Here is a 22,963-nt window from a genome sequence, read left to right on the forward strand (position 1 = left end):
TATTGTTGAATAATAATGGTTCTGATATAATATTTTATAAACCATACGCTAACCAATTGTGTGAGTAATTTTTATTAAGAACTGATTTATAATTAATTTATGAAATGAGGATTAATTTCCAATTTTCCATTTAGTTAATTATTATTCTCTAATTTGCAAGGGCGGGGCCCGATGGGAACTGGGAAGAGTATAAGGCGAGTGACTGTGGCACTTGGTAGAAACTTGGAAGTGTGTCGACCACCCAAACAAACAAGGGCCATGGCAATGCGTGAACCAGCCATTAGCTATTGGCTACTGTCCCCCCCCTCTCTCTCCACATATATAAAATAAATAAACAGGCATTTTTATTGATATGATGATATTTAATTAGTTTCTCCAAATCCTGCTCTGCTGCTATTTACGATGGAAGCATGGAAGGAGGGAAGCATCGTACATTTTCTGTGGCGACGTGTGGGCCTAACTACTGAATCCTTGGCCTTGGGCACACGCCGGCGTTCAACTCAATCTTTTTCTCTTTACCGTCACAGTGATAGACGAGTATTCTTGGGTTCCTCAATTTCATACCATGTTCCGGGAAGTGCAAGTGCAAGTTGCAGCAGCGGCAGCAATAGCAATAGCAGAACCCGCAGCAGCAGCGCTGCCAAGAGACGAATACACAGGAACAGAAGAGAATACGGCGCCGGTGGCGGTAATGATGTGCGCAAACAGAAATTGCCCCCGCAAGAAAATGATCTGAAAAGCGACCCTGTGGGCGTTCGTGCTCTATATCAGAATGGAGATCCATTGGGACGGAAGGATTTGGGCAAAGGCGTGGTGAAATGGATATGCCAAGCCATGAAAGCCATGGCCCTGGATTTCGCAATGGCAGATCTGCAGGGCGATTTTGCGGAATTGAAACAGCGTATGGGGCCGGGTCTCACCTTTGTACTCCAGGCTCAGCCTTACCTCAATGCTGTTCCCATGCCCCTAGGTCTGGAAGCCATCTGCCTCAAAACTTGCACTCATTATCCTACCCTCTTTGACCACTTTCAGAGGGAACTCAGAGACGTTCTTCAGGAGCTCCAGCACAAAACGCTCATTCACGACTGGCGTAAAACCGAGTCATGGAAGCTGCTCAAGGAACTCGCCAATTCAGGTTTTCTTCATATCATGTGTACTGCCCGCCCATTTGACCATTCTGATCTGATCTGCCTGTTCTTAAATTTTAATTTATATGTGGTTCGGAATTTGCAGCACAACATAGAGCCATTGCAAGGAAAACTTCCCCATCCAAGTTGGTCCGGGGTGTGTTGGGATTGGACCTCATCAAGGTCAATGCCATTCAGAGTAGGATCGATGAATTTACCAAGCACATGTCTGATCTACTACGCATAGAAAGGGACGCGGAATTGGAGTTCACTCAGGAAGAGCTGAATGCTATTCCTATGCCTGATGAGCATTCCAATTCGTTGAAGCCCATTGAATTCCTTGTCAGCCATGCCCAGGCTGAGCAAGAGCTTTGTGATACCATTTGCAATTTGACTGCAGTCAGCACATCTATAGGTTGAATATCTAGGATTCATACCATTATCACATACTTGGTAGTAACAATACGCTTGCTTGCGCATGCAGGTCTAGGAGGAATGCATTTGGTTTTGTTCAGAGTGGAAGGAAACCACAGATTGCCTCCCACTAACCTCTCTCCAGGAGATATGGTTTGCGTGAGAATATGTGATAGTAGGGGAGCTGGCGCAACTTCTTGCATGCAAGGATTTGTTAATAATCTGGGGGATGATGGATGTAGTATAAGTGTGGCGCTAGAATCCCGTCATGGAGATCCTACCTTTTCTAAATTATTTGGCAAGAATATCCGTATTGATCGCATCCAAGGATTGGCTGATGCTGTCACTTATGAGGTATTAAATTGGCCTAACCTTACCCACCACGCCAACCCATTTCTTCTGAGCCCATATACATTGAATTACAACCACATGGGAAATAGAAATGGCTAATTTTATTTGAGCTCTTCATTTTTATTTTGCATAAGGTGATTATTATGTTAGCTTGAAGTAAATGAGGAATGCATTCATTTTGTTTTTCTATTAAAGTTGGTACTATGATATCAAGGACTATTTTTTATTTAACATGATATTATTTCAAGATGTTGCCTTCTTTTTCTTTATAATTTCATTTGCAAAGGACATAGGATTTCACTTCCGTTATCACTACATGCAGCGCAATTGCGAAGCTTTAATGCTGCTTCAGAAGAAGGGTTTACAGAAAAAGAATGCTTCATTAGCTGTTGTGACTACAGTTTTTGGAGATAAAGAAGATATTGCATGGTTTGAGGATAATAGCTTGATAGATTGGGCGAATGTGGAATTGAATGATCTAGTAGACACTGAGTTTTTTGACACATCACAACAAAGAGCTATTGCATTAGGTTTAAACAGAAAGCGTCCTGTACTTATAATTCAAGGACCTCCTGGAACTGGGAAGACCCGGGTGCTGAAGCAACTAATTTCACTTGTTGTGGAACAGGGGGAAAAGGTACTGGTCACAGCACCCACTAATGCTGCTGTGGATAACATGGTTGAGCAATTATCTGACATCGGAGCTGATGTTGTGCGGGTAGGTAATCCAGCACGAATATCTCCTGCTGTTGCATCTAAATCCCTGGTTGAAATTGTCAACTGTAGACTTGCAGATTTTAAATCAGAATTTGAAAGGAAGAAATCTGATTTACGAAAGGACCTGAGCCATTGCTTAAAAGATGATTCTTTAGCTGCTGGTATACGTCAGCTTTTGAAACAGTTGGGAAAGACTATGAAGAAGAAGGAGAGGGAGACAGTTAGAGAAATTCTTTCAAGTGCTCAGATTGTGCTTGCCACTAATATCGGAGCAGCTGACCCAATGGTTAGATGGCTCAGCCCCTTTGACTTGGTAGTCATAGATGAAGCAGGTCAAGCCATTGAACCTTCTTGTTGGATACCAATATTGCTGGGAAAGCGGTGTGTGCTTGCAGGAGATCAATGCCAATTAGCACCTGTTATCTTATCTAGGAAAGCCTTACAAGGTGGTCTAGGAGTGTCTTTATTGGAAAGAGCATCATCTTTACATGAAGGGGTTCTTGCGACAAAGTTGATGACACAGTATAGGATGAATGATGCAATATCTAGCTGGGCTTCGAAGGAAACGTATAATGGCTTGCTGAAATCCTCTCCAACTGTTGCTTCTCATGTTTTGTCTGATTCTCCAGTGGTTAAGGTACGATTCTATTGGCAGATTGAGTTCTTTATAATTTATTGCTTACAGAAATATTAATATCAACTAAAACATTTTAAATTTCTGTTGAAACCCGGATTTTATACCCAATACTGTGATGTATAACTCAAGTTTTCAAGTAATCAGATCCCTTATGAAATTCTGCAAACGGCACACCAAGTATAAAAAACATAGTCTGTGTTTAGTTTGAATTCTAATAAAGTCCCTTTTAACAAAACACCATATTTTTAAACCAATTTTCCTCCTATGTATCAATGTATTTATGCATGGAATTATTTGAAATCAAACCATACCCATATTTAAACTCAAATCAGAAATATATACATAAGAAACTGATTATAATACATAAAAACATGAACAATAAATTTACCTGATGTATATTACTACTGTTTGTATGATTCACAAACATTTACATGAAATGACATACACAGTACAATTCTAATAAATAAAATTAGCTATATGAATTGGTTTTGTTAATTTCATTTCCTAGCTATCTCCAAGTATGTGGCACCTAGATTCTTGATGCTAGCTTATGAACAAATATTATGAATTCCGTCTTTCAAGGGTCTAAGATGTACAGTAAGTTTGATATATTATTTCCAGTAAAACAGAAGGATCTTTGACAACCTTAAAAGCCTTACCATATCTCCTCTTCATTTCCTGATAGAAAGCACTTTCATCTATCAACACATGCAGGTTTAAGAATACTAAGATCCTCCCACTAGATGAACTAGCATAACAGGCATGCTTTAATTTAGAAAGGTAAGACAATTAAGGGCACCTTCTTTCATGCTCTCCACTTCTGCTCATTGTCTTCCATGAAAGTTGGGATCGCAACTCTCTACTCCCTGGTTCAGCTGCATTGTTCAAAACCAGATGTTATCTCATCTCCTAATGCTCCTCTAATACGACTCCCAGGGCTTATTCCACCTACACTAGTCTTGTTTTCGTCCGTGTCATCATCAGAGTTTCTCCAGGTGTTAAGGGATCTATCAGGTCACTCAAAATATAGGACGAATAATAAGAATGATCAAATTGAAAAGAAACAGGAAGCTACATGAAAACTGTCCAAGCCTGACTTGGCAAACTTTAAATGTTTCTAGATAAATCCTAGTTACTTCACTGGACTCAAACTATATTTAGCAAAAGAAGAATCAAGGACTTGAATAGAATAAATAAACTAGAAAAGGAACCCAACTAAAGAAAACACAGAAACAATAAGGCCAAAATGAGCTCCATCCTATTTATGGGGCTGGAAATAGATTGGCAAAGGGGCTGCAACTGAGTGCAGCCATTACTGCCCCCTGTGGTGCCGCTCTGGCTATGAAAGTCAGCAATCATCTGCCTGACATACTTTTGTTGCAATAACCTTTTGACTTTCGGTGGTTATGATTGGTCAACAAGGTTGTAAATATGCTACTTTCACGCAATTAAGTTGTTACTGGATAAAAATTTGTATGTCCTTGAGGTAAGATGATTTTTGTTCTCATTATATGGAATATGGATATGGTAAATTGATCTTTATTGGATATGAAAGAATGACTTTGTGAAAACATAGTGCAGCCAACATGGATAACACAATGCCCATTGCTGTTGCTTGACACCAGAATGCCCTATGGAAGTTTGTCCATTGGCTGTGAAGAACAATTAGATCCAGCTGGCACAGGTTCTTTCTATAATGAAGGGGAAGCAGATATTGTAGCACAACATGTTTTTTCATTGATTTATGCTGGTATTCCCATCTCTTTTCATTCTTCTATAATCGAAGTAAAAAATAATTTAATATGTTTTCCTGTCAGCAATGTTATAAAAAAACATTATTCACGGTGCATGCTTGAAACCAGATGGAGCTAGATACTCATGATCACATCCATGTTTTCCTTAATTTGTAGAGTTTGACATATCGATAATGCTGTCAAATGTTATAAAACATATAAACTTAATTTATTATTGAAGAATTAAGTGCAATTATGCAGAATTATGAAACAGGGAACAGAGACCAAGAGAAGGAATGATTATTTTGTATTCACCAAAAATCAGTTGAATACATTCTTGTTCCAGAGTAAATATGCAAGCTCGGAACATTTGAGAAAAATCTAATGAAGCCATTTAATAAACTACCAAATCTGAGTTGATGAACAAACCGTGAGGACCACTGGATAAATAATAGACAATCTAACATATTAATGAACTGTTAACTAGAGCTGTAAAACAAACGAACAGTTCGCCAGTTTTGCTTGGTTCGGTTCGTTTGAGCTCACTAAGTGTTCGTTCGCTAAGATAAACGAGCAGAACACGAATATAAATTTTGGCTCGTTAAGTTCACAAACAAGCTCGAGCTTGTTCGCGAACGTTTGACAGAATTTATTAGAAAAATTAAATTAATAAATTTATATTTAATAAATATATATCTCTTTATAAATATTATATTTCATTCTATTTTTATTTAATTTTATTAATAAAAATTATAATTATTATTAACTAAATTTCAATTTAAAAATAAATAATAAATAAAATTTCTCTTAACGAGCCGAACACGAACAAAAAAATTATTAAAGGAATTGAACTCAAACAAAAATTTCAGCTCGTATTTCTTAACGAATAAACACGAGCCAAACTCGAATCCTTAACAAGCCGAGCTCAAACATGACAAGCTCGGCTCTGTTCAACTCATTTACAGCTCTACTATTAACAGACGTGATGAGCTGGAGTCTGAGCTGGTTTGATCATCATATTTATACCATGTGTGGTCATCCTTCCAAACACATCATAATGTTAGCAAACCGGGACAAGTATCCGAGCCAGAATAAGTACTTAGGAACGAAGAAGTGTCTAGACCCTTACTCGTATACAGAAAGCGGGACGGACTTAAGCTTGCCTTCGCAAGCTTGGATTCTTAGTCTTTTAATAATTAGTTCTTATTTCTATATTTGGACCTTTATTTTATTATGCTTTTGTTTTTGCTTAGAGTATTTAAATAGGATCAGGGTGTGTTGTTGAAGATCTGGGTTTTGGAATAGTGATCGACTACATAGGATAGAAGCCGATCAGGTGGATATGAAAGAGAAGTTGAGGAGAACACACAATTAGCTAAGAACAATGCATGGTTGGTCGAGATCTTAGTCTCCCCGGCTGCACTATTGAAGTATCCGGGCCAAATTCGTGACTGAGAGTGACCGAGAAAGTGAGTTAAAATTCAGAGGCTCATTTAGAATTGTTGAGCAAGAAAAAACCAATGTGTAGGGTTTTTGGGAATGGGCTTATAAAATTGGACTAAGGATTGGTGTAAAGTCTAATGGGCATGTTAATGGCAGTGGGATCCTAAATGGGTCTGAATATAAGCCAAACGGCCTAAGAGTTAGTAAGAAATGGGTTTTTCGGGAGAAATCTGTGATTAAGAGGTCGGACAAGGAGAGGTCGGACGAGAAAGGGAAAAACAATATGCACTCAGGTTGGGTGGCATATAGATCAGGCAAAAGGAAGACGGACAAAAAAAGATGAAACGGCCGATGCTGAGATCGGGCAAAAGGAAGTCAGGAGAAAAAATGAGACGGCCGATACAGAGGTCGGGCAAAGTGTAAGGCGGACAAAAAAAGGTATCGCAGTGGGTATGCAGGTCGGGCCAGCCGCCCAATTAAGGCGGTAAGGTGCTTAGAAGCGGTCGGCCGAGCCAGTTGAGCACTGTAACAGGTGTGAGCGGTTGGTGAGTTGGTTAAGACACGTGTCAACAGAGGAGGACCTTGAGGGTGGTCGACGGCAGTTGCTGTAGGGCGGTTTAGAGAAGTTACAACCGGCGAGCGGATATGAAGGCACGACCTGGTTGTAGCGGTTGACATGGGTTTTAAATAGGTCTTTTCGCGGCCTAAAGAAACCATCTTCAATCGACATCAAATTCAGTGAATTGCTTTTGGGGATCACCATCTACTTTTTCAGTCTGTAGTATTTATTTTTCTAATTTATTTATGTATCGTACGGTGTCTAAGGATTCTTAAATCTCAGACATTTTATTTTATCAAATTTGAAAATAATCTCTATTTTCGGATTTTACTTTTTATTGTTGAAAATTTGCATTAACAAGAATAATTCAGAACATTATAAAACCTTATAGATACTTATAGATAAAACCAGAACTTGTACATGGTAGTTGGTTGAATGACGTCGACATTGTAGAAGCCCTAGAACATTCTAAAGGCAAATCATAGCCTTTGGATTGATTCGATCTAGACCGTTCATCTCACAATGGACTTGTATAAATAGGTTTTGCCACTTCATTGGTAAATCATCAAATTGAGAGCGAACACTTATTTGCCTCACTAGTTTCCTCTCTTTAGAATGTGGCAAGTGTTCCTGTTGTGTTCTTGTGTATTCTTGAGGAGTTCTAGTAAAGGTTGTACTAGCAACCTTTAAGGAGTCCGAGAAGTTTCTAGGCCATACGAAAGATGTTTGGAGAATCATCAAGCAGTCTGTAACAAGTGGTATCAGAGTTTTGTTTGAGCTTTTATCGTTGGGGGATGACGAGTGATGGTTCCAACATGTTGGACAACAATGAAGGCAATGATACGGGCAACATCGGTGGTGGCCATGATGGAAGGCACAACCGGAAGAGTAGGCGCGGCAACTCCGTCGACGCTGTGGGTGGATTGGACGCAAGGATTGTTCGGATGGAACAATCCTTGTGTGAATACTCCCACATGCTAGACATAGTGGACCAACGTCTTGACAAGGTCGAGGACATGAAAAGAGTTGATGAGGTCACTAGTGGTCAGGGTGGACCAATGCCGCAATGAGTTGGAGGTGGTTGTCGAGTCCCTAAGTGCCGAGGTTATCAAAGTCAGGAAGAGTTAACAGTGTGTTGCTTTGAGTTGGCCCGACGGGAGAAGACTTTTATGGTGGAGCCGTCTGTGGTGCAAGAAGAGCTTGCATCACTTCGAGCGGCAATTGCAGAGTTGCAAGCTTGTGGTCCGACTGATAGAGTGGCGGTGGTACTGAGGATGGAGGCACCACGTCCAGAATTCTACCATGTTCTCCAGAAGGTTCGGACTATTCTAAATAGGCCTATGAGTTTTGACTCATTTTCTCAATCACTCTCGGTCACGAATTTTGTGTGGACAGTTGGGCTGAATATGTTTTGGGAATCGTATTAAGCACTTATGTTTGTCCATTAGTTTCCGGATGGTAAGATGAGCTAAGTTTAAGTGTTGTCCCTTGAAAACGGAACAATTTTTGCCAAAAGTTATTCAAAAATAAAGGGTCACAATCCGAAATAATCGATTTCGGTACCTCTAGCAGTTGCACGATTTCTTGTACAAATATATCGGCAACCTTCTTTGCAAACAAGGACTTACGAAGCACAATGAAATGGCCAAATTTCGAGAGCCTATCCACCCCCGTAAGAATCTCCGTATGCCCAGATAGCGGGGGAGTCCAGTAGGCTCTCGATTTTAATCAAAATCGCTTCATACTTCGATTTTTGATATACCATAGAAGCTCGGGCATATTCTTGTTAATGGTCTACCTTAGTTTCCACTAAGTATTTACGTGTCTTAACAATTCTCATACATGATTTATGTTAGAAATTGTGTTAATTATTATAGTGTGTTTTCAATGCATTTAATTAGTATAATAGGTAGCTTTTTCCATTGCACAATTAGTTGTAGAATGTAAATATTAAAAGTCATTTTGAAGAGAATTTTATTTGTGTATTTTTCTTTCTTCCAACAAAATTGAGTTAATATCTTGTGTGTCATTCTTCCTCACTTTTTCCAACAAATTGCACTTTTCATGAAGAAAGATCCAATTATCACTCCCATCAATGGACATATACACTTATTTATTTCTTTGATAATAGTTGGCTTATGGACATTATGTATATGATCTGCTACATATAAGGGCAAGTTGAACTATATATTGGTTTATGGGATTATTCCACCGCATATGAGGGATCGTGGCCTATTTTTGTAGTGATTATTGCTAGTGTTGTTTATGTGCAGGTGTTAACCCAGAAGCCATAGTGGTTCAATCTCCCTACGTTGCTCAAGTTCAACTCCTAAGAGATAGGCTGGAAGAGTTTTCCTTTTCGATGGGTGTTGAGGTTGCAACCATTGATAGCTTTCAGGGCCGAGAAGCAGATGCTGTGATTATATCCATGGTACATTATAACATTATGCTTATCTTTCGGATTGATTCGTCAAATGATGCCCATCTTAGGGTTTATTTTTATTGGTTATAATACAAACACACACAGAGATAGAACTAGTAGTTCTGTGCACAATTACAGCATCTTAGGCTAGTGGTATGATGAGGTTAGATGATATTAAGGTTTATGCTAGACGAAGAAAGAAGGATTGAATTCACTTAGGTTTGATCATGACACAAGGTTAATGACTGAACTTTTGCTTTTGCTTTTGTTTTATTTTATTATTATTTTAATTTGTGTGTTTTGAGCCCATGTAAATAGGGCTTCAATAGAGATAAAGAACGTCCAATGCTATTTTCAACCAATAACCATATTTTGGCTGAGCTTAACACATTGATAATGTGAAATGTGAATCTTGGATGCTCATTTACATGCCTTTAATGTCATGTGCATCCAGTTATTTGTTTGAATGGAGGTTGCTTCACATCTCAATTCATCTTGTGCTTGCTGTTGGTTCTATTTCTTGTCTACCTGCGGTTACATTATGTTTGATGTTCATGCTTTCAAAACTGAACTGTTGCAATATAAATTTAAGTTCTGTTTACATAAATACTTTTGAAACTATTCAACTGCAACTTTTTCAAAAAAAATAATATCAAATATATGTATATATATATATATATATTGTCACAAAATATCACATCAAATATCTAATTTTTTACTATTTTCAAAGGTTTCCAAAACTTTCAAAACTTGTATCTAAATAGAGCATTAGATATACTAGTTTTCCCCTGTACAGTTTATTTCTGATGCCTCTGAACCTTGAGTGGACAATTAAGGTTATGGGCTGAAGCAATTGTTGTACTTGGAGATGCCACAGACAAATAGTTTATCTATCCATTCTTGTCTTGATGCTTACCCTGAGTAATCAGTATATTGCCATAAGTGCCGGAGTTTATTCACTATTTACTTTGCACAGTAGGATTAACAGCGTCAATCTTTTGATTTGTTCAGGTTCGGTCAAATAACCTCGGAGCTGTTGGGTTTTTAGGAGACAGCAGGCGAATGAATGTTGCAATAACTAGAGCACGCAAACATATGGCAATTATTTGTGATAGCTCGACAATATGCCACAATTCCTTTCTGGCTAGGTTGTTGCGTCATATCAGATATTTTGGCAGGGTGAAACATGCTGAGCCTGGTGGTTCTGGAGGATCTGGCCTTAGCATGAATCCAATGTTGCCTTCAGTCAGCTAGCTAACATGATAAGGATAAGGAAGCCATTCCTCCTGTCATTGAGCAATTCCTGTAAGAAAAATATAGGGATAACTTTATCACGCTAAGCCAGCCAGCCAGCTTGCTTTAATTTTCCCTTGACAGACACACAGACAGACCAATTGTTGGGCAGGGCGGGGCAACTAATTTCTTATTGTTTGTAAGTAAATTCATTTACGTTGTTGATGTATATAAGTAAAGCACTATCCATCATACATAATTCCAAGTTGTATAATAGTATATAAATAGTTGCTCTTGCTCCAGTTTATTCCGTCTTATTTAACATATTTATTAAGAAGATTGTTAATATATAATAATTCAGACTTATCAAATTATATATATATATATATATATATAAAAGTATGGTTATATATTGAGTGTGTTTATTTTATATTTTTGGATGAATATAATTTTTATGTTAGAAGTTGCATTTGTAATGTAAAAATATGATATTGAATTGTTATTTTTTGTTTTAGAGTGAATAAAATATATATTATATTAATATGTATATATTGTATATTTTTATAGTATTTTATGTTGAATTGTCCATTCTTTAATTTTTTGTCATATATAATGTAGACGAGGCATTGAATTGGTTGCGATAAGCTAAGTATGCATGTATGCTTGAGTTAATTAATGAAATGGAACTAAGCATCCCCTCTCTTTTATGCACAACATTGGCTTGGAAAAATGGTTGAATTCAATATAAAAATAAAAAAAATAAAAAAGTTCGAATTAAGGGTGTGTTTCTTTGGGGTTGGAAAAATTTGGGTTCGTGTTTGATTTTTATTTGAATTTTGGGATCAGTTTGAATTTTGATATTTCTTTTGGGTTTAGATTTGGCTGAGGTTTGGGGAGTTCTGATGTGTATTGATTTGATGGATAATGAATAAAATAATATAAATTTGTATTAAATTTAATTGATAAAATTTATATTGTATGATTTGATTATGAATTTATATTATACGCAACATATATATTTAAAATTTTATTTATTTGTACAACAAAAAATTTTATTCTCTACAAAATTGTATATATATTTTTCTCCTATAATTATAATAAATATTAAATTATATTTTAATTTATCACTATTTGCACAGTAAAAATCTCAAAATTGAGGTTGAAAAAACATAACCTAAAACAACACTCTGAAAATGACAACGGCTTAAATTAACATAACACTCTAATGATAGACAACAAGGCAACAATGTACCATAAAAGTATGTAGTTGAATTCAAACTCATCCGATCCTCCGACTGTCTATCAATAGGGACCTCCATAACACGCTGAACTAGCGACTCGGGAAGATATGCTCGTAATCTCATTATATCCCATGAGTCGCAACTCCACATATCTCGAACCAAGATCGGCGGCGGCGGCGGCGATAGTCTGTCCTCCCGAAAAGTCGAAATAGGCTGCTCTCTGAGCCATCTATCATCCCAGAAATAGCATGCCCCCCGACCTGAAGTCCAATAAATCTGCAACTGAACCTCCTTCCTAACTCGGCACAAGCGCTTCCATATCGGGCTGTCGTATATCCGACAAGGAGCATTACCAGGAGAGGAATCACGAAAGTATTTGTGCCGCATTGCCTGCGCTCACAAGGAGGAGCCCTCACGAAGCTTCCAACAAAGCTTCATGGAAAATACATGAACCATATCCGAGAGACGGTTTAGGGTTTAAGGTTTCTTTTTTAGGGTTTAAGGTTTATGGATTTTTTTTGCTACGCTCAAAATGAGCTGCCTACGTACCTAAACGGGATCAAACCATACGTAATTATAAGTCCAAACATAACTAAGAACTGAGAAAGAAAGTAGAAACAAAGAAAATAATAACGTACTAAAGTCTAGCGGAAATGAAAACACGAGAGCCCCTCTGCATCAGCGCGAATGAGGCCGCGAGCCTCCGCATTGAGGTCCGCCAGGGCCTACGTGATGAGTGCTAAAAAAGTGCGTGTGTTTACACAATTCACAGGGAATTTATATTTAAAAATCAGTGAGTGGAGTTTATAGAAAACGATCAGATATAGCAATTTTTGTGGTTGTAGACCCTGAGCAGTCATCACAATTATTTATACTCTTCTACTTGTGAGTTTCCAAGTCGAACACAAGGATTTTAAGTCATGAATTTCAACGGTAAAGATCTTGAAAAAACGACGAAAATACAGGAAGGGATCCGCTTATAGCGGATCCAACAGCTAGACTATAAAAAACGGTAAGTAAAGCGATAAAGATGGAGTGAGCGGAAGTGAGCAAAGCGAAGGCGGAAGATGAAGTGCCAGCGGTAACCGAATGATCGGGACATGAGCGGAAGTGGGGACCAGATGAATGGGACATGGATGAATGGCGGTTACTGAGTGAACGGGACATGAGCGAGCGGCACATTATATGTATACCTATATATATATATATATAAATGAGCAACCGAGAGTGAAGGAGAGATGATGTGTTTGAACTGTGCGTTACTAAATGGATAGATTTCCCTGGAGGCAATGAACGAGCGATGCAGTTGTGTTATCGGAAATATATGTATTTTATGGAAGCGGTGAGAAGAAAGTAGTGTAATTATATAAACTAAATATAAATAATTCATAACACTGAAATTTTTGACCTTAAGAGATTTACAACAAGACTTCGATGACACCCAGATTCAAGATATTATAAGAAAGGAACCCTACTATCACTAGGAATATCTGCGACCTAATAGACCACCGCCTATTTCCGTTAATTTTCCCAAAATCTGCCTCATTAGTGGCTTTACCCTTCTGTTACCTCTTTTTAATCAAAATTGAATTCAGAATAGCAGTTAAGCAGATCGACAAAGCTCCCGCGTACTTAACTATATTGAACTACCTTGAGACCGCTTTTGGCGCGTAACAAGGCTCAAATAATCAATTCTTCTTTAGCTCTAAACCAGTGAAATGGAATTCTCCAAATTCAAACTTTATATAAGTGTGTAAAAATGGTGGAAGAATTTAGGATGAAGAACTGAATGATATTTCATTATCTACTACGAAAGCATGAAAAGATTAACGCTACAAAGCTGTAAATGAAAGCAGTAATCTAATCTAAGAAAACTATAATGACTTGGCCAAGGGAGAAGAAAAACTCCTACTCCCTTGGCCATTCCTGTGGAGAACTCCCTTACAGGGTTGAAGCTCTAAAAAACAGGAAGAAGAATTGCTGAGAAGTACTTGCTAAGAGTGTTTCAATCGAAGTATCGATCCTCTTTTACATAAAGATATCTGGCCCTATTTATAGCAGGTGAAACGGGACAGTTGCAATAAGTTGTTGGGCAGTTCCAACCGCTGGGCAGTTAGGCAGTTACTGGTAGTTATTCTATTGAGGCAGTTACTGGCCATAACTCCCAGGGCGCTTGCTTTGATTGCGATGAACTGTAAGGGCACAAATCTTCCTCGTTTGCCGAAGGACTGGAGGGCATCAGTGCAGCTAGGCTCGCTTGTGCTGGCTGGAAATGGAATGGTTGTACCGCTGCAGTTGGAACACTTAATTGAAATCTGGTGATAATCTGCAGCGGCGGGTGTCTGGGCTGTCGCTTGCGGGTGGCTGCCGCTTGCCTCTCATGGCTTAGTATTTTCAGGATGTATTCTGGGCGCTTGCGAGCGGAGATGACTGTCGCTTGTGGCGTCTGCCTTAGCTTTTCTGGCACCAGACTACCGTTTAAAAAGGCAAAAATCGTTAATAATCTTAACAACAAATTCTGGATCATGCCAAGCGATATATATCAATAATGTATGCCATTGATGATTCATTGTGATGGTTTTTATACAGAAATTCGAGTAATACACAGTTTTGTCAAGCTAAGAATATGCTCCTATTTGGAGTTATCAAACCTCCTCACACTAAACCTTTGTTCGTCCTGGAACAAACTGCATTTAGAGATCAAGAGGTTATACTGTTCACTGCAATTAAGAAGTGTTACCAATAAGTGCCATGATTGGGAATAAAGTGAATCTCAAAGTAGAAACAAAGAAGCCATAAGTATTCAGCTTGCCATTTGATTTAACAAGATTAGAGTTATCCAGGTATTGTCAACTTTGCTTGCTTAGCGGGGAATATTTTTTCGATTTAGGAAACTTTCTGCCGAAGGGCGCGGAGTTTTTTTTTGGATCGAGAGTTTCAAACAAAATTATGTCTGCTCAAGATCTTATTTGATGCTCACACGCTTAGGCCTTTAGAGTCCATTTGTAATGATAGGTCCTCCCTGCTTCGCTTGCATTGTATCTTAAACCATATTTAAGGACTTCTCTTTTCAAGTTATTTCTTATGAACACAGGGTTTGGGGTTTGGGGTTTGGGGTTTAGGGTTTAGGGTTTTTTTTTTTTTTTGGAAGGAGTTAGGGGTTAGGGGTTAGGGTTTAGGGTTTCGGGTTTTGGGTTTTGGGTTTTTTTTTTTTAAAAAAAAAACTATATAGCAGTGGCTGAACCCATAGTGGGCTGCCTACGTACCCGAACGGGATCAAGCCATACGTAGTTCTTAGTAGAGCTACATAGTCCAAGTAAACAGACATGAATGACTGGCCTAGGTAATCAAAGTATCTATCATAAGGCAAAAAAGCCTAAGTCTCAACACCAACCAACACTAAGCCTATCAAGCCAAAGTATCAAAGAGTAAGTAAAGTCATACCAAGACGAGGCCTACAACCGGAAACGGAAGCCCGGAAGTCCATCGGCATCCGCTCGAAGGAGGCCTCTAGTCGCCCGAGGGAGATCCATTGGAAGAAGTATCCGCTCCGTCGGAAGGGAGACCGCCGTCGTCGCTAAAATATCCGCAACACGGTTCCCCTCCCGATAAATGTGCGAGATCCTTCAAGTCGTATCCCGTAAGCGCATGCGTTTAGGGTTTAGGGTTTAGGGTTTTGGGTTTAGGGTTTTTTTTTTTTTTTTGGCTGGGCTCAAAGAGCTGCCTACGTACCCATTAGGGTTTAGGGTTTAGGGTTTAGGGTTTAGGGTTTAGGGTTCAGGGTTCAGGGTTCAGGGTTCAGGGTTCAGGGTTTTTTTTTTTTTTTTTTTTTTTTAAAAAAAAAAAAAAAAAACTATATAGCAGTGGCTGAACCCAAAGTGGGCTGCCTACGTACCCGAACGGGATCAAGCCATACGTAGTTCTTAGTAGAGCTACATAGTCCAAGTAAACAAACATGCATGACAGGCCTAGGTAATCAAAGTATCAACACCAATCAACACTAAGCCAATCAAGCTAAATGAGTAAGTAACGTCATACCAATACGAGGCCTACACCCGGAAACGGAAGCCCGGAAGTCCGTCAGCATCCGCTCGAAGGAGGCCTCTAGTCGCCCGAGGGAGATCCATCGGAAGAAGTATCCGCTCCGTCGGAAGGGAGACCGCCGTCGTCGCTAAAACATCCGCAACACGGTTCCCCTCCCGATAAATGTGCGAGATCCTCCAAGTCGTATCCCGTAAGTGCATGCGAAGAGTAAGAAGACACCTCTGAAGCGACCAATGACTCATCGAGGAGGAGATCAGAGAAATACATGCCGTCGAGTCTGTCTCGATCCACAACGGCACCAATCCCCGATCAATCGCAATCCCAACTCCCCTCTGAATCGCTGTCAGCTCTGCCAGAGTGTTCGTCGCGTGTGAAATCGGAACCTGATATGCGACGAGCACTGCTCCAGCCGAATCCCGGATAAGACCGGCCGCTCCTGCTGCCCCGGGATTGCCAAGCGAAGCACCATCGGTGTTAAGCTTGAACCATCCCGGGGACGGTGCCTCCCAACGCACCATAATCGGAGGTCGAGGGACCGGAGGGGGATATCGAAATCCAAGCCCATCAGCAATATGGAGATCGCCCTCCCAATGTCGACGCAGAAGGACCCTAGCCCGCCATAGGGTCTGTAAATGCGCATGAATCCGCCAAATGATCCTCTCAGAAGACACTCGAAGCCCCCTGTGCTTCGCGTCATTCCGAGCTGTCCAAATGAACCAGAATACCAATAATGGAACATACGCCCTAATACTCTGAGAACGCGTCGAAGAGAGTCTCCATGATGACACCAACAAATGCGGGGTGTGTGTCTCCGGCAACGATATCCCAAATAATGCTGCAAAGTGCCCCCAGACTCTCATGGCAACTCCCGAATCAATAAAGACATGTGAGATAGTCTCTATCTCCGCATGACAACAGTGGCAGCGCGATACAATCGGAATCCCATAGTGCTGAAGGATCTCATCCATCGGTATACGCCGCCGAAACAGTCTCCACAAAAAGACCGACATCGTCGGGGTCAGGATCCGCGACCATAGTAAACCCGAAAGCCAACTCTGTACCCCTGTGTCTCGACAAAGCTCCCAAGCTGAGGAGGTAGTAAATGTACCGGATGCCGAAGCCATCCAACTCATCCGATCCTCTGTCAACCTGTCGAAGGGGATCTCAATAACACGCTGTACTAAAGCCTCCGGAAGATAAGCACGTAATCGCCCAATATCCCACGACCCCTCTGTCCACATATCTCGGACCAGTATCGACGGAGGCGGCCGGCTGTCTCCCCGGAAGGTCGAAAGGGGCTGCTCCCCGAACCATCTGTCCTCCCAAAAGAAACACTCCCCTCGACCTAGCGTCCAGAATATCTGCAACTGGACCTCCTCCCTAACACGGCACAAGCGCTTCCACACCGGGCTGTCGTATATCCGACAAGGGGCTCTCCCCGGGAAGGAATTGCGAAAGTACTTGTGCCGCATCGCCTGCGCCCACAATGAAGAACCCTCCCGAAGCTTCCACCAAAGCTTCATAGAGAAGGCATGAACCAAATCCGATAATCTCCTAACTCCCAATCCACCCTCATCCTGCGGTCGTGCCGCATCTGCCCACGAAATCCAATGACGCTGGCGATGACCATGATACGAGCCCCAAAAGAAACGCGCGCAGATCTGCTCAACCTCATGAAGGATCGACTGTGGAGGATGCAGGACCTGAAGTAAGTATAGTGGTAGGGATAAGAGTGTGCTCCGGATAAGCTGTAATCGACCTCCATGTGATAGTACAGCCCGGTCCCAGCAGCTCAAATACCTCCGAAGCTTCCCCAGAAGCTCCTCATACAATATGCTCCTCTGATTCCCCACATAGAGGGGCGCACCAAGGTAAGTAAGGGGTAGGTCAGCCACTCTGAAGCCCGTGACTGACTGAAGCTGCTCCCGGACCTCCCCCGGGCATCGTCGACTAAAAACAATCGAGCTCTTCTGACAGTTGACCTTTTGGCCGGTGATCCTCGCATAATCGGCCAAAAAAGTCGTCAAAGAGCTCATCTGCTCCCCACAGACACTCGCAAATATCAGCACATCATCGGCATATGCTAAGTGAGACAACCGAAACCCTCCTCTACACCGAAAGTAAAGCTCCGGATGTCCCTGGTAAAGACGCTCTAAACCCCTCGACAGCAGGTCCGCCGCAAGCACAAATAAAGTAGGCGACAACGGGTCTCCCTGCCGGACCCCCCTGGAGGATTTAAAAAATCCCCCAAGGTCTCCGTTAATCAAAACGGAGTAGTAAGCATGCTCTACACAATGCATCACCAATGTAATAAACGCCTCCGCAAAACCGAACCTCAACAAGGCATGTCTCAAAAAACGCCAAGACACCCGATCATATGCCTTATTAAGGTCCAGTTTCAGAAGCACGTTGTGCGACGTGCCTCTAAGGTTCAAGTCATGAACCATCTCAGATGCCATCAGAATGTTATCCGCAATCGCACGCCCCTTCACAAATCCGCTCTGATGCGGTGAAAGGAGGCGCGGTAGTAAAGTCCCAAGGCGCACCGTGAGCAACTTCGTGATGATCTTGTTGCTCACGTTGCACAGACTAATCGGCCGATAATCAGCCCAAGACTCTGGGGCATCCCTCTTCGGGATGAGGACAATGGTGGTGGCCGTATAAAACTTCGGGAGCGGGGTCCCTGAAAAGAAATCCAATACAGCTGCTAACACATCCGGACCAACAATCTCCCAACAAGCTCTGTAAAAAGCTGCCGAGTATCCATCCGGACCTGCCACACTATCCGGATCTATCGAGAATACTGTCTCCCGAACCTCTGCCAACGTCGGTGGCGCTAAAAGCCGCCGGTTCTCCTCCGGGGGAACCTGCGGCGGCATATCCGCCAAATCATCCATACCCGAGGTATCTGCGTCATCCATCTCCCCGAACATCGAGGCAAAGTAAGATACAGCCGATGCCTTGATGTCCGAGTGCTCCGTAAGCTCCCTGTCACCATCTCGCATGTAAAATATAGAAGCCCGTCGACGGCGCTCCCGGACCATCGAGTGAAACATCCGGGAGTTCCTCTCCCCATCGACGGCCCATCTACACGCGGCCTTCTGCCGCCAAAAAGCCTCCTCCAGCGCAATGGCATGTGTCAAAGCTGCCGCACTACGCTGTCGGCGCATCAAAGTAGCCTCCGAGGGATCTCTGTCATACTCAGCCTCACACTCTGCAGCCTCCCTCTCGGCCTCCGCCAACAAATGAAACACATCGCCAAACACATGACGATTCCACCACCTCAATAACCGCTTGAGCCTCCCTAGCTTCAAGCGTAGGTTGAGAAGCCCCGACACCCCAGTAGGAACCTCCCAACTCTCCCGAACTCTGTCCAGAAATGAGTGATGGCGAATCCACATGCTCTGGAATCGAAATGCTGACGAAACTCGATGTCGCTCATGTGAGACCTGAACCAGAAGGGGCGCGTGATCCGAACACATCCGTGGAAGGTGCCGAACCCGTGTGGTCTCCGCAAACTCCTCCCACGAACGGCTATAAAGTATCCGATCCAGGCGCTTCCACACCCGCCGGTTCGTCCAGGTAAACTGAGGACCCTCAAAACCGGCATCTATCAATCCAGCATCAAGGAGAGCGCCCGAAAAATCCTGAATCGATCGCAGCCGCGGCCGTCCTGGGCCCTCCCTCTCCGATATATCTGCGATGGCATTAAAGTCGCCACCGACTATCCAAGGAACCCCAACAGCTGAGACTGCTGTCTCCTCCAAGAATCCCCATATCTCCCGACGCCTGACAACACTACATCTCCCATAAACCCCTGTCAGCAGAAGGGGTCGACGAATCTGTGGTGACGATAACTGCACATGAATCCACTGATCATCACTCGCAACCATCTGACACTGGAATGAACTATCGACAAACAACCAAATCGTGTTCGCCTCATTCCCTATCATATGAGCAAATCCGAGGCGACGACAGAAGTACTCTGGTGCTGCCTCGACCATAGGCTCCAGTAGGAGCAGTATGCGCACCCGATGCGCGCGACACAAGTAGTGAATCTCCCGCTGGGCTCGGGGGTTCCCAGCACCCCGAACATTCCAAACTAAAAATGAGAAATCAGTCATAGGAACGTGGCGACGGACGAACGCGCCTGAAGGCGGGCAATACTACGAGTGATGCGGCGGCTCACCTCAGGGAGTGGCGGTCTACTCTGTACACTGACTCCCGAAGGAACCTCAGACTCCTCCCTCTCTGGGGAACCAATCATCCCCTCAGGCTCCACCATCAAAGGAGTCAAGACAGGGGGTGGCTCCGATGTAACCCGACAAGACTGTCGAAGATCATCTATCTCCGATGAAGGCCCAGAACTCTCCCGAGACAGGACTCCTGAAACAAAGCTCCCATCCCCACGAGGAGAAAGAGCTAACACATCGAACAAGGAAGGTGGGGAACTGTCCTCAATAAGCGGCGAGCCAGCCAAATCCAAAGATGGAGAATGCGGAGAATGCACCTCTCTGCTATCCAGTCGGCCGGGAGGCTCTAGAACATCCTCAGGGCGAGGGGACAACTCCCCCTGTAACAAATCAGTACCTCCATCGGGAGCACACAGGGTATCCCTCTCCAATAAGGATCCAGAACTCTCCCTCAATACAGTACTCCAATCTCTGCAGGGGGAACCACACAAGGATGGCGGGGTACCATCCTTGAGAAGTGGTGAATCCTCCGACACAATGTCAAACGACGAGGAACTCTCATCCCGACTAGGGCCAAATCTGCACGATGTCTCTGGGATATCCTCAGCTATCACTACCTTCCCTCTGTCCCGACGGGAAGGCAGTATCTCCTGAACCACAGGGCTCTCTATCATCATGGAGCCCGAATCCCGATCCACCTCCACTGACACAGGCGGAGTCACATCAATCAACTGATCCTGGAGAACGATAGGGGTAGCAGGGGGATCAACAATGCAAGCACCCAGAGCAGTAGTCCGACCGCCAGGCAGTAAGGTCCTCCTAACGGTATCCGAATCCAATCTGTCCTCCGGAACAGTAACCCTCTCAATAGAGCCCTCTGAATCTAATCGAACACTCGGAGCAGTAACTCGAATGCCCGACGAAAGGACCCTCTCAACAACTGATGCGCTAGCCTCCGGAACAGTGACCCGAATGCCAGACGTAAGAACTCTCTCAACCCCTGTCTGGCCCTGTCGACGTCTCCGCTGCCTACGCCTCCGTCTCCTACGGCCTGTCGGCGCAGCCGCAGCCGCAGAAACATCCCTCCCCTCGATAGGAGGCACAATCTGCTCCTCAATAGGAGGCACAACCCGCTCCTCAATAGGAGGCACAACCCGCTCCTCAATAGGAGGCACCATCTCCGCCGGTTGGGGACCTCTCCTAGCCTCCATCGCTACCCGAGAAGGTCCCAACCGACGGCAATCAACAACTGTATGCCCCAAAGTATGACAAGAAACACAGTAACGAGGGAGCCTCTCGTACATCACCCTCTGCTCTATCCTGGCACCCCCCAAATCTATCAAAAATCTGTCAACCAACGGCTGTGACACATCAATCTCAATGCAGACTCGTGCATGAGAACATCTGTCCCTCCGAGCTGTTGGGGCATCAACTGTCAAAGGCGTCCCTAGCCTCGAGGCAATCGCAAACAACATATCCCGGTGATACATATGCAATGGCAACTGTGGGAGCGACACCCACACCGGGACAATCGAGGGATCCTCTGTGGCCCTAAAATCAGGCGTCCACTTTAGGACGCGCATCGGTGCCCCCCGCACCCTCCAAAGGCCACGGATCAACAACATAGTGTAATCTCGACTATCAGACAGTCTAATGATAATATGTCTATGGCATAAACGATATAGCTCATACTGCCCCACCAATCTAAAGCTAGTAAATGCAGCAAGTAAATCATGCCAAGACGAGTAACCTATCGGGAACCTCCCGACTAAAATATGCTTCCAAGAGGGGTTAGCCATCACGTACCTCGATGTCTCCGCCGTAGTAAACCGGAGACATGCAACCCCATCATCGGAGCTAGACCACTCCCCAACAGTTGCTGGTCGAGGCCCTTCCATGAAGGAATAAGGACCATTGGCATTCGATCGTAATCCCGACGGAACGCCCGAGACAACTTCGGCAAACGACCTCCCACCCCAAGCGCCGGCATGAGGGGGTGGGGCCCCGGTCTGAAGTCCCAACGGGGCCACAGCAGCAGTTGCTGCCGGAGGGGGAACGGCGGACGGCGCCGGAGGAGCGGCCGGCGGTGGAGAGGGTTCCATTGGACCGGAGCGATCATCGGAGGCACTCGAGCAGCCATATGGCGAGTCGGAGAGCTCTAGCCTAGGGTTTTCAGGCCCTGCGAATTCACCAGCACCCTCAGATTGCCGGGATACTGACCGGAGCACCGAGAACGGAGGCGGCGTCGGCGTTGAGTCACCACGGTGGTCGGCCGGAAAACGGGGAATACCTCGGGACCTAGGGACCACACCTGGGGGGTTTCTGGGGTCCACAATAACACCTGCACTAACAGAAAAACCGTTAATGCCCTCTAACCGTACGTCTCCGGCGGTCCAACGTGACGAAGGGCCACCATTTCCGGCGACCGGAGGAGTGAATGCATGCGACGGGAGTGGACTCATGATAGGGGTTTTTTGGTGTTGTGAATTCATTGGAGAAGAGATCGCGGTCATCGGACGTCCCAATTGACGGGAAACATCATGGCGGCCAGCACCATATTCCGGCGATCTCTCTGCTCCGGTCAGAAGGCGGTCTCCGGCGGCAAACAGGCTGGTACGGGGGTTCTCAGGGGTAGCCGACACCATGGTGGAATCAGACACACGATCGGACATCAGGATTTTCCGGAATCGGTCTCCGGCGACGGTTACCAGGCGGTTACAGGCGGTTACCGGAGCTCCGACGAGTTTACACACATGTTCGGCGATATCCAATTCCGTCTAGGGGTTTTCGAGGGTGGAGATTACAAATCTGATGAGAGACCGGAGATCGGACGTCGGAAATACACGCAA

At 43.6% G+C, this 22,963-nt stretch overlaps 1 protein-coding gene across 4 annotated transcripts; it reads left to right on the plus strand.

Moving 5' to 3' along the window:
- The first annotated feature begins 316 nt into the window (after window positions 1-316).
- LOC127258818 (uncharacterized) lies at window positions 317-10,932 on the plus strand. 4 transcript variants are annotated; one of them, XM_051285831.1, is made up of 7 exons: window positions 343-1,135; window positions 1,234-1,542; window positions 1,612-1,895; window positions 2,215-3,246; window positions 4,828-4,996; window positions 9,255-9,412; window positions 10,415-10,932. In XM_051285831.1, the coding sequence occupies exons 1-7, from the start codon at window positions 403-405 to the stop codon at window positions 10,655-10,657; spliced, it is 2,928 nt and encodes a 975-aa protein (XP_051141788.1). In that variant the 5' UTR covers window positions 343-402; the 3' UTR covers window positions 10,658-10,932. The 4 variants fall into 4 exon arrangements, 3 of the variants coding, with proteins under 3 accessions (XP_051141800.1, XP_051141809.1, XP_051141788.1); XR_007840365.1 differs by lacking the exon at window positions 4,828-4,996 and having other exon boundaries at window positions 318-1,135; window positions 10,415-10,526; XM_051285843.1 differs by lacking the exons at window positions 9,255-9,412; window positions 10,415-10,932 and having other exon boundaries at window positions 317-1,135; window positions 4,823-4,980.
- Window positions 10,933-22,963: the final 12,031 nt, after the last annotated feature.

This window comes from Andrographis paniculata, unplaced genomic scaffold (assembly GCF_009805555.1).
Source record: "Andrographis paniculata isolate CXL003 unplaced genomic scaffold, ASM980555v1 Contig14END, whole genome shotgun sequence".
In the NCBI taxonomy this organism is placed as follows: Eukaryota; Viridiplantae; Streptophyta; class Magnoliopsida; order Lamiales; family Acanthaceae; genus Andrographis; species Andrographis paniculata.